The 13,052-nt window shown below is 36.4% G+C and overlaps 1 protein-coding gene across 1 annotated transcript in view; it reads left to right on the top strand.

Annotated features, from left to right (window-relative positions):
• Positions 1-6,819, top strand: part of LOC127417421 (RNA polymerase II elongation factor ELL-like) — a 56,436-nt gene extending 49,617 nt beyond the window's left edge. The window contains exons 9-12 of the mRNA XM_051657470.1: positions 1,335-1,398; positions 2,071-2,242; positions 2,423-2,467; positions 4,357-6,819. Coding sequence (XP_051513430.1) covers positions 1,335-1,398; positions 2,071-2,242; positions 2,423-2,467; positions 4,357-4,467 — 392 coding nt within the window. The 3' untranslated portion in view covers positions 4,468-6,819. The remainder of the gene's footprint in view (positions 1-1,334; positions 1,399-2,070; positions 2,243-2,422; positions 2,468-4,356) is intronic.
• Positions 6,820-13,052: the final 6,233 nt, after the last annotated feature.

Genomic DNA, 13,052 nt, shown 5'->3' with positions numbered 1-13,052 from the left:
AATCATGTGGCAGCAGTGCAATGCATAAAATCATGTAGATATGGGTAAGGAGCTTCATTTAATGTTCACATCAACCATCAGAATGGAGAAAAATGTGATTTCGAACTCCGTGATTTCGACCGTGGCATGATTGTTGGTGTCAGATGGACTGATTTGATTATTTCTGTAACTGCTGATCTCCTGAGATTTTCTCGCATAACAGTCTCTAGAGTTTACTCAGAATAGTGCCAAAAACGAAAATAATTCAGTCAGCGGGATTTTTGCGGACGGAAACGCCTTGTGATGAGAGAGGTCATAGGAGAATGGCCAGACTGGTTCGAGCTGACAGAAAGGCTACAGTAACTCTGATAACCATTCTGTACAATTGTATTGAGCAGAATAGCATCTCAGAATGCAAAACGCATTGAACCTTGAGGCGGATGGGCTACAACAGCAGAAGATCATGTCAGGTTCCACTTCTGTCAGCCAAGAACAGAAAGCTGAGGCTGCAGTGGGCACAGGCTCACCAAAACTGGACAATAAAAGACTGGAAAAACATAGGCACAAAAGTGAAAGGTCAAATAATTTGTTTGCAGTTGCCTGATATTTTGTGAGACTTGAGTGTCAAAAAGTGCCCAAATACTTTTTGGGGCTACTGCATGATAAAATAAGAATATTATTTAAAAGCATTATGCCTTCAATTACTTTTATTTTTGTATGGTAATGCATGCTACTTGGTGTACTTGATTTTAGCACAGATTGTGGATATATTAATATTTATTTTCACTGCCAAAAGGCAGATGGAGTCATTGTATCTTAAGACAGCATCTCCCAGTTATATTTGTAGAAGTTTTTGGATGGCTTATAACTGCTGTTACATAAAAAATAAAAAAAAATAATTACATTGTCAAAACATTCTGTCCAACAACTCCGAAAGGTACTTAATGGAATGAGAACGCCCTGTTTCGGCTCTTGTCATTACTTTTGTGAAAGTGACTGATTGTCTCAGTAACACAAAAGTGGTTTAGCTGAGAGACACTTTCATTTCAAGGAAAGTAATGGCAGAACAGGTTAGGACTTGCGAAGCAATTCAGGAAATATTCCTGTGTATTTTGAACTTACAGATGTATGCGTATGAGGTGACTACCTCTCTGTGCTCTTCCCTAGCACCAAAGTAGATGATTAACTCTCTAACAGCTGGGTGACCCTCTGTAAGACGTGCAGAGCTTGCTTTCACCTCCTGCTCAAGATTGATGTCTTATAAGGTGGCCTTTGTCAGCGACAGCTACCCTCCACATTCCTTATCGTAACAGATTATATAAACCATTTTGTCATTCTTGTTTGTTAATATTTAGAACATGAGCGGCCCAACATACCTGTCACCTGTGCCTCGCCCGAGGAGCTGCCTGACTATTTATTGTGAGTAAAAACAGATACAAGTGGGGATTGCAATTACAAGTAGAGATTGCCTGCAACCGCTGATATACAAATGAATTATGCAACAGAAACTGAACAATGTTGAACATTTAAAAACCTTTGGGGTGTTTTAGTAAGTTGTTTAAAATTGCTTGCTAGAATGTAACAAAGTAACCATGACTTCTAGCTCCTTGTGTTAATAACTATGATTTTGTTCATTCAAAGATGAGAGATGCATAAATTTAAATCACCATTGTTCACAGTCAAATTGACACACTTGAATTCAAGTTTTAGAATTGAAAATATAGAAATCACAAGAGCTTAATTCTGTAACCTATAATTTTGCTCTTTCTTTTAAATAGTCTGCACTTGAACTTGAAACTCACACAAAGGACTGATGTTTTTAAACAAGCAACCCATACTTATGAGACATTAAAATGGAATCTGATGTGAATAATCCAAATTTGTTTTGATCTGCAGTGCCATCTACTGGTTTATTGCTATTGTATCAAATTACTTATAATTTAATTAATAATAATAATTTAATTATAATTAATAAATAATAATATTATTATTATTAATAATAATTATTATAATTATTATTAATAATATAATTAATCATTTAATTATAATTATAATTTAGTTCACTAAAACAAACTCTCTTTTTCTTTTCAGAAAATACAACACTATTACAGACTCTGAGCAGCGACAGAGGTACAAAGAGGATTTCTGTGCAGAATATGACGAGTACAGAGACCTTCATGAGCACATAGGTAAAGTTACTGAGATGTTTGTTCAGCTGGGATCCAAGATAAAAACATTGTCTCCTGGGACACAGGAGTATAAGGTATGGAAAGTATACCTTTTTGTGACCTTAATATCCAAGCCTGTTTTAGAAATTATTCATGGAATGTTTCAATGCGAGTGTTTCTCAAGATAATGCCTTAGCAAATGTTATGTAACAGTTACATAATAAATGATGTAATTAAGAGGCAATTAATATGTTTGATTTTGATTTTAATTTTAGGTAATGGAAGATCAAATAATGGATAAGTATAGGAAGTATAAGAAGGTAAGAGAGTCTACATTAGTATTATTCTTATCATTATTTTGCTAATGTTTGCAAAGCAGATTTAATCTAAAGGCCTATTCACACCAAATTCATGACAAATTTGTGAGATTAACTGCTAACGAAAGGTCTTTTCACACCTACACTGTAACAAATAAAATGAAAAAAAATTCACCCCTGTACAGTAGGCGGTGCTGTTCTACAAATATTTATTTTGTTTTTCTGCTTGGACCTTGTTCAGCTGTCAGTGCATAATATTAGTATTTTTAACACTTATTTGTTGAAACTGTTTCAATTTGTTCTTTCCATGTTTTTAATGCATTTTAAGGAATATAGAATGAGATGAGTAAAGAGTGCTGTTGCATGAATATACATCTTTATATTTGCACATGTAGTTTTGTACGAGAATATTCCAAACGGCTTCCCGAATCGAACTTCTCATTTTTTTAATGCCTGGATAATATAACACAGGGTACAGTGATATAAATATATGTGGAAAGTGTACGTTAAATGTGCTTTAAGGAAAAACAGGTATAGAAAATATGATGCATAACATTAAAAATAATATAACAGAAAACACAGACTCACTGTCTTGTCTTTTTTTTTTTTATTATTATTGCATATTTGTATTCAGTTCATGTTTCTTGTGCATTGTGAGAGAGCACAGATACAGGAGTAGGCAACTTATATATTATATGTTATATATTATTCTTGCAATAAAAATAGCAGTGAGGTTCTGTAATTTGTTTGTCTTGTAGTAGTGTTGCTTTTTATTGACATTTTACCACAAGCTGGTCCAAACAAATTACAGAACCTATTTTTAATGCAAAAAATGCATTAAACAGGCACAGTAAAATACATATTAAATAATGTACATTAAGGCAAAACACCAGGTATATGATATAATGAGGCATTAGCACATTACATATACAGTATATAATAAAAAATATGTGTTTGCATCTTCTATATAATTTATTTACTGCATATTTGCATTGCATTCAGTGTTTTTGTGCGTGAGACATGTAAAAGAGCACAGGTATACACTGTGCCTTTATGATTATGAACATTTATAATACATGCAAATATATTATAAGCGATTTAAAAAATCAGACCGGGCTGGTGTTTGCAGTACTAAGGGTTCATGAACTGAAAAAAATCCTTTGGAGTGATGCGGACGATTTGTTGGGCCTGGTGTGAAAAGCACCATAGGAAAGCGTTGTTCCATTTCAAAAGCTGGTTCAGAATATACATTCGCACAGGAAAAAAACAGGCTGGGTGTAAATAGGCCTTTACTGAACTGCATATTTAGCATTTTAAGGACTGTCTAAACTAGGGCAGGGTAAAAATATACACATTTTTGATACAATACGAGATACATTTGTAAAAAACAATGCTCAGTGTTTTTCATATTCCGGTATGCCTTTTTTATCTGGATGTGTAAAGAAAGATTCTTAATAAACATTTGTAGTGTGCCTTCTGTCCAGCAGATGTCACCTTCAAACTGAGCTAGCTTGCTGTGGAAACTAACTTAGTACTTGAGAAAAATGTACAAGTAGTTGCCTGACATAGCAACATTGGCTCAACCAATGGCGCAAGTTTAGGCCGGGACTATCTCTTTGGTCAACCGATGGCAGACAGGGTGTTAGAGAAACCTGTTTAAAAACGGGCATTATTTTTAATTTCTGGTTGGTTCCGCTAGTGACAGAAATTACACACTTTACCTTAAAGAATATTTAAGATGCAGATCTAACGTATCTAATTATAATCAAATCAGGAAATCAGTACAGATACCCAGCCTTAGTTTAAACATGTGAAACCATGCTCATCTTGATGTTCTTTTTTGACTCGCAGTGTGCTGTGTATTTACAATCGTCTTTGTCTTTTTACTTCAGAAGTTCCCAGGCTACCGGGAAGAGAAGAAGCGTTGCGAGTATCTCCATGAGAAACTGTCACACATCAAATGCCTGATTCTGGACTATGACCTTACACAAGCACCGTCCTAGTGCCAGCCATTCTTTTCTCCTCCTTCCCAGTCTGGTCGTACAGACCAAAAGACTCCTCGTTGGAAATAAAGCAGGACCAAGTGTAGTTTCTTGAACACAAAAAGGCATTTCCACTTCTTGCCTCTGCACAAACTGTGGATAATGGTGTGGAAGTTGAGGATCAAAGCCCAAACTATCAAACAAAGGCCAAGACTAGTGACTTAAAGCCCTTAAAGTTTTATTGTTTGTTTGTGTAAAAAAGTGTTGCATTAGCAAGGGATTTGGTTATATTTCTTGAGCCAAAATAGATTTACCGCACCCAGATGCAGCATATATCTAACTGTTGCCCTTGATCCTCTAACTATGGCTTGTGCTCTGATCTTCAGGGCTGCGGGCTGCTTTTATGGTACAATCATGAAGCCTGGATGATGAGAGATGGTTATCTTTACTTTGTTTACTGTCTATCAGTGCTTTATTTGAGAACTTAAGCACAGTTTCTATTTTGATATTTTACTGAATGTATATTTGTATACAGTACTTGTAAGATCTTGACTATAATAGAGAGTTTAATCACTGGATAGAATAAGGGAAGCCTGGAATTTTCTAGACTCTGGGGTAATCCTACCAAACTCTGTAGCGTACAAGGGTGCAATTTGTCATATGAATGTCCATGTAAACTATCCAAGCACCTGTGTCAGACTGTCAATTAGATAAGACCTTTATATACTCAGCTTTGCTCTGGAATCCAAGTTTAATCTAGAATTCCAGCAGTCACTTGTGTAATGAGAGGAAAGTTGAAAAGCTTAACCTTGAAGCAGCAAATGAAAAACCTAATCTAATACAACAAAATACAGCAGTGGTAATATTCTCATGCATTTTGTGTCCAGTGCTCTAACCACAGCACACTGTGTCCTTAAAATAATGATGGTGATAACTATTATTATTAATATGTTGTTATTATTTAGACACCAAACAGCAGAAACAATCATGTTTTAAAGCACATTTAGTTTCTTTTATCTTGTTTTGAATCTTTATATATATACACACACACAGACACACAGACACAGACAGACAAGCGGCGAAAAGTTTGGAATAATGTACAGATTTTGCTGTTTCGGAAGGAAATTGGTACTTTAAGTCACCAAAGTGGCATTCAACTGATTGCAAAGTATAGTCAGGACATTACTGATGTAAAAAACAGCACCATCACTATTTGAAAAAAGTAATTTTTGATCAAATCTAGACAGGCCCCATTTTCAGCAGCCATCACTCAAACACCTTATCCTTCAGTAATCATGCTAAATTGCTAATTTGGTACTAGAAAATCACTTGCCATTATATCAAACACAGTTGAAAGCTATTTGATTCCTTAAATGAAGCTTAAAATTGTCTTTGTGTTTGTTTTGAGTTGCCACATTATGTAATAGATGGGGCATGTCTTAAGGTCAATATTAGGTAAAAAATGGCAAAAAAGAAACTGCTTTCTCTAGAAACTCATCAGTCAATTATTGTTTTGAAGAATGAAGGCTATACAATGCTTGAAACTGCCAAAAAACTGAAGATTTCATACAAAGGTGTACACTACAGTCTTCAAAGACAAAGGACAACTGGCTCTAACAAGGACAGAAAGAGATGTGGAAGGCCAAGACATCAGAGTCTCTAGTTTGAGAAATAGACGACTCACATGTCCTCAGCTGACAGTTTCATTGAATTCTACCCGTTCAACACCAGTTTCATGCACAACAGTAAAGAGAAGACTCTGGGGTCAGGCCTTATGGGAAGAATTGAAAAGAAAAAAGCCATTTTGAAACAAAAACAAAAGAAAAGGTTAGAGTGGGCAAAGAAACACAGACATTGGACAACAGATAATTGGAAAAGAGTGTTATGGATCTTAACCCCATTGAGCTTTTGTGGGATCAGCTAGACTGTGAAGTGTGTGAGAAGTGCCCGACAAGACAGCCACATCTATGGCAAGTGCTACAGGAAGCGTGGGGTGAAATGTCACCTGAGTATCTGGACAAAGTGACAGCTAGAATGCCAAGGATCTGCAAAGCTGTTATTGCTGCATGTGGAGGATTTTTTGATGAGAACTCTTTGAAGTAGTTTAAGAAGTTCTGAATATTTTATTTTATTTTATTGTTTTCAAATTGTAATAGTAATTTTTGATGTTATTAATGTCCTGACTATACATTGTGATCAGTTGAATGCCACTTTGGTGAATAAATGTACCAATTTATTTCCATAAGAGCAAAATATGTACATTATTCCAAACTTCTAGCTCTGTGTGTGTGTGTGTGTGTGTGTGTGTGTGTGTATATATATATATATATATATATATATATATATATATATATATATAGATTAATGAAACAACTTATTCATTACCTTATCAGTTGGTTGTAATGTTTTAACAGGAAATATTACATGTCAAAATTACTTGTGTATGTTTTATTGGTATGGCATTTCTAGTTTTGTTTCTTGAAGTTCTTATGAGTTCTGCATTTTCTCCCTTTAAAGGCATGAAGGTGACCTTCATAGACCATATCAGGTTTTTCTTTTATTTTATTTTTTTACCCTGATTTCGTTTGGGTCATATTTTATGTGAAAGTATACAGTATGTCTGATTTCCCAGAATGTAGTACTTGATGAACACAGATGGGGGATCTCAGTGGTCTTCTGTTGAACTCAACTTAATGACTCGATGTAAACAACCAAACATTCTAAAAGCAGTCTTTTCTGACTTTTCAAAGTCTTTCCAAAGTCCCTCTCTGTCCTTGTAATTCTTGTTCATCAGTTAACTATGCCAATAGCCTCGTACATTATGGAAGTATTTTTGTGTCACTTTTGCGCTTTGACATTTCTCTTGTGGAGACTGCTGATCTGTTATGTCACTACAGTGTTAGTTCCTCTAATCCTTAAACCTGATTTGTTATCTGGCTGGAAAACTGATAACTGATTTGCCAAAATAGCATTTCTCTTTGTATTGTTAACAGTTTGTTTCATTATTTCATGGGGCAACTTCATGTATTGATGTAGATGCCTTAAATAAACTGGACCGCATTAACTTAATACAATGCACTTGTCTTATGCTTTGCATTTTTTTCTTCATATCATTGTTTTGTATGTTTAGAACATTGTGTACCTGATCTCATAGAGCAGTTTGCATAAAGACTGTTGCTTCCTATTTAATAGCAGTTAAAGGATATTTGAAATAAATCTAGCTTATTTTGCAGGAATAAAAACATTGCAGCTTAATTTCGATTGTTTCTTTTGTAAGGATCTATAATGAGTTCAAAGTGACTTTTACCAGGGCTCAGAAATTAATCATGGCTCTGTTCAAAAATGCCACTGATATTTAAAATGTGGGAGCAAAAATGCCTTCATGCTGAATTCCTCTGGTTTTTATCTGTTATCACAGATTTGATATAGTTACATATCAAATTTGATATACATTTAACTAATAATATTCTTTGATGAGTTTAGTGTCTCTGCAGACACTGTAGTGACCTGTAGTGGTGTTGTTGAATGTGCAGCCAATAATTTGCTCTGATTGAGGATTTATTTAAATTACATAAATGGATGACATGTTATACAATATACCTGCAATATACAGTTTTAGATTTTCAACATTCCCTTTGCAAATAGAATTGAATAGAAGAAGAACAAGGAGCCCTACAGCAGGTGGTATGGCCCCTACAGAGCCTGGATCTCAACATCTACTGAGTCAATCCGGGATTACATGAAGAGACAGAAGCAATTGAGACAGCCTAAATAGAAGAACTGTGGCTAATTCTTAAAGAAGCTTGGATCATCCTATGCCTACATCCAAGAAAAACTGTGTTCAGGTATAACTAGGAGAATTGGTGCTGTTTTGAAGGCAAAGGTTGTCACACCAAATATTGATTTGGTTTATGTTCAGTGGACTTTGTATGATGTTAATTGATAAATGAAAACTATTTATGGCATTATTTTCTTAAGATATCCTCACTATGCAACATTTCTCACAAGTGCCTAAAACTTTTGCACAGTACTGAATACATACACATATGTTTCACCTTATAATGGTGAAACAATGCCCCTGAAAATCAATTCCATGGGGCAAATACTGCACCTGTATAACAAAGTTAATTTGATACTGCTCTTTATACCATTATCAAACAAGTAGTATTGGTTAAAGATGTTGCCAGTTGAATTTCTTTTGAACTTGGATGGGTAAATAACTTATGCGTGCACATTCTGTTTTAGGCCACAAAGCATTAAGTTTAGACTCAGATTTCACCACAACAAATTGTAGTCATAAATATGATACAATTATAAGAACACAGTAATTATAAATTCATGCATCAATTTAATTATTCTCCATTAGTAAGAGATGTTTTGTGTCCAAATGCATTTATTATTTGTGATGTCCAGTGTGGGGTAAAACTGCTGAAACATTTTGGTAGACAAGTGGACAAAATAAACACCAGAATCTTTTTAACGGTGCATAAAGTTCCTTTATTAAAGTTGACAGTTTATTGCTAAGAACAGCTTGCAATTACATCCAAATTAAGAATAATTAAATAGTAATACAAGTCATCTTTTGTCTTGATAAAATTGGAAATCACAACTGAATGACAAATCCTGTCTTCATCTATTGTAAAAATGTATGTACCCTTAGTTATATTCTCAAATATACTGTACATCTGTAAATAACTCTGTAATCTTTCACAATGAGGTAGAATGTATGCATTATTCCACAGATGGTTTTCCACCTATAGGGAGCATACATATTATTCAGCAAATATCTAAGAAAGTTGAGCAATGAAAGTGAACAGTATGTGGCCATGGGCACACTGCAAAATCTCAAGTATCTAAATCACACTGCTTCTTTCTTCTTTTTGTTGAGAATGTAAATGCACTCATAGGAACAATCCTGCAGGTGCACTGTTGCATTTTAGCCCTGTGCTATTCTCTGTTATCTCCCTTATCAACAACAAAAATCCCTTCACAACAGTCAGATGAAAAAAAAAAAAAAAAAAAAAATATATATATATATATATATATATATTATAGCCTCAGTCACCATTCACTTTCATTGTATGGAAAAGAGCAGCATGAACATCCTTCCTAGCACCTCCTTTTGTGGTCTACTGAAGAAAGCAAATCACACGGTTTAGGAATGACATAATGGTGAATAAATGATGACATTTTCATCAATCGAACAATCGCTTTAATAATGTAATGTTACTCGAAAGCATTTTCCCAATGCCCTAAATCATGGCTTGATTTTGAGGTTAGGCCTCAAAACTGACAGAATTCCTAAAAGGGAAGAAACAAGTCCACAGAAGCCCACCACCCTGCATTTGTCTTGTGAACACCAAGTCTGTCAAATGGAATAAAAAGATCACAAACATTTTTAAGCGTATCGAGAGCCACAGATGGGTGACTTTTGAGGTTCTCGAAGAGTAGTGGAATGCATCAAGCTGTGGCACTAGTGTTCAACGAATCTGTGTTTGGGAATAAGATTCTAAAATAAATAAATAAATAAATAAAAACTAAAGTTGATGCATACTCATAAGTGAAAGATTAAAGAACGTGTTAAAGAATGTGTTAGTGCGATCAATGAATGTCCTGTCGATGCTGCGTGGCTAGTATGCTCCTTGGTGAAAGTTCATGCATGCATGCAGCACACAAAACACATGTGGGAAACAAAGAATAAACAGCACATCACTTTATTAAGCCATTTTTGTGTTGCTCTTATAAACAAAGATGAAAATATATTCAGACAGATCATAGGCACTTTATAACAATTTTAAACTTCTTCATTACGGACAGAAGTGACTCGAGTTTACTTCATATTCCCAACACAATCAAAATTTTTAGATGAATGTCTGAAGTTGTGTTATAATGATTATACGTTTTCTTTTTTTTTTTTTTTTTTTTTTTTTTTTTTATAGTTTATAGTTTATAGTTTATAAAGTATTAATATAGATCGTTTTGTAATTGGCTTTGATATCATAGAATGCAGAGATCGAGTTTTTGGATGACAGATAAGCACAGTGTACTTTCTGATTCAACTGACCAATGGCTGATGCAGAACTGGAGAGTGGGAATACCTTTTTTACAGCTTTAGGTCAGTCCGTCTTCAGTTCTTATTGATACACATGCTTATTATTTAAATTCAATCCTGTGTCTGTTTCTGTTTTGTTGCTTAAAGTCCAAAAAGACATAGCCATGATGATGATGATGACGATGATGATGATGATAACAATAATAAAAAAATTACAATGTTACAAAAATATAACTTTGTAAATGGCTTGAATATCATAGTGTATATAATGTTCTATGTTGTTGATATTATTAATATTATTATTATTATTATTACATCGTTGTTGTATTTATAGCAAGTAAATTACATTCTTAAGCATTCTCAACTTATTTGGGCTCAGGCATGTTAAGCAAGTTATTTTCCTGTCTGTTCTGTTTGTGTGCATTTTTAAATAGGTTTTTCAGAGTTCTGAGAACAGGTGTGTTTAGATTGGATTTCGGCTTAGTATACTTGACTCAGGAATAGAATTGATGCACGTCTTGAGTCTTGACACATATTGACCTCCTTGTTAATTTTCTCATGGAACACCAATGATGCCTATGTGACGGATTAACATAAATCTAAGCCCAAGGTTATCAGGGACTCTTTTTCACTGTTTTCAGTACGGTGGGATCTTTAAACTGTCAACTTTGTTTTAGCACCTGTATATTAAGGTTTATCTGAGTCATACAACAGGGGACGTTCCTTACATGAAAATTATGGTGTAAAAAGCAGGGTCTTGACAGTGCAACTGACTGACCTATGTGAGATTACAAGGCATAGCCTACTTTCTATTTTTGTACATGATACTGCTTTACCTTGCAGTTTTGCCCAACATGATTTGACAGTTCAATACCATCTGCCCATTATTGTTTAATACTAGAATAGTATCCAAAAGTTGTCCAGCCTACGGGGTTTGGACGGGCAAGTGGCAACATCGGCACATAAACTGTCTGGAGATGTTCATGGTGCTGCTGACGTTGTCCTCTTCCGGTCAGACAACAGGACGGTGGTGTCCTACATCAATTGCCAGGAAGGAGTGCATACTCATGCCATGCTGAGACTGGCATGGCGCAAACTTCTGTGGGCACAGGACAATGTGCAGTCTCTACGAGCTGTGCATGTTCCGGGCCGGTTGAATTTGGGGGCATATCTCCTGTCCAGACAGGGCTTGTTGCCCGGGGAGTGGACATTACATCCTCAGATTATGGCACAAATCTGGAGATGGTTCAGCAGAGCGGAAGTGGATCTGTTAGCTTCGAGCAAGACGTCACACTGTCCCATCTGGTTTTCCCTCTCACCCCGGCACCGCTGGGCATCGGCGCATTGGATGCTGCACCCAGTTCTGCAGAGAGTTCGGGAGGATCGGGTTTGGCTTCTGTTAGTGGTGCCGTTTTGGCCATCTCAAGTATGGTTTTCGACTCTGGTCTCTCTCCTGGAGAAAGTGCCTTGGGAGATTCCAGTCAGAACAGACATGTTGTCTCAGGCTAGGGGCAGCATTTGGCACCCCCAGCCAGACTTGTGGAAGTTATGGGTATGGACTCTCAATGGGGCGCTCATTTGAATGATGGGTTATCCCCCGCTGTGGTTGATACCATTCTGAATGCTGGATCTCCATCAACTAGGAAGCTTTATATATTCAAGTGGCATATTTTTGCTTCTTGGTTTACAGCGTGAGGTAAAAATCCGGTTCACTGCTCTGTCGGTGTAGTGCTGGATTTTTTGCAAGAGCGTTATGGGGCCAGGGTTGCCCCGGCAATGCTTAAAGTCTATGTTGCCGCTATAGCGGCTGAGCGTGCGCTTATCAATGGAGTCTCTGTCGGTAGACATTCTCTCGTCTCTCGTTTTATGTTTGGGGTACGCAGGCTTAGACCTTTTCGTCCCGTCCGCGTTCCTTTTGGTATTTATCTGTTGTTTTAGAGGTGCTTTCGGGTGCTCTGTTTGAGCCCTTGGCAACAGTCCCTGATAAGTTTCTGACTCTTAAAACGGCCCTGCTGGTGGCATTGGCGTCACTTAAAAGGGTTGGTGATTTGCATGCCCTGTTGATTAATCCCTTATGTATGGATTTTTCACCAGGGTGTTCAAGGGTGGTGTAAAGACCTCACTTGGGCTATTTGCCCAAGGTCGTTTCTACATCATTTCGCTCGCAGACTAATAATTTTAAGGCTTTCTATCCTCCCCCATTTGAGTTGGAGGATCATGAAAGATTGCATATGCTTTGCCCAGTTCGGGTGCTGCGAGTTTATGTTGACCGTACTAGCCAGTGGCGCAAGTCAGAGCAATTGTTTGTATGCTTTGGTGGCAGCAACAGGGGTGTTTCGGTGTCCAAGCAAAGACTGTCTCATTGGCAAGCTGATGCAATTTCAAGTACTCACAAAGCGTGTGGTTTATCTTCGCCTTCGGGTATTCAAGCTCATTCTATGATGCCATGGCATCCTTGTGGGCTTTGGCTAGAGGTGTATCCATGGAGGACATTTGTATGGTGGTAGGATGGTCCTCTCTGTATACATTTGTTAGATTTTATAATCTGGACGAG

Source organism: Myxocyprinus asiaticus, chromosome 26 (genome assembly GCF_019703515.2).
Source record: "Myxocyprinus asiaticus isolate MX2 ecotype Aquarium Trade chromosome 26, UBuf_Myxa_2, whole genome shotgun sequence".
Lineage (NCBI taxonomy): Eukaryota > Metazoa > Chordata > Actinopteri > Cypriniformes > Catostomidae > Myxocyprinus > Myxocyprinus asiaticus.
The sequence above is the reverse complement of the archived record's forward strand: the minus strand, read 5'-3'. Positions and strand labels throughout refer to the sequence as shown.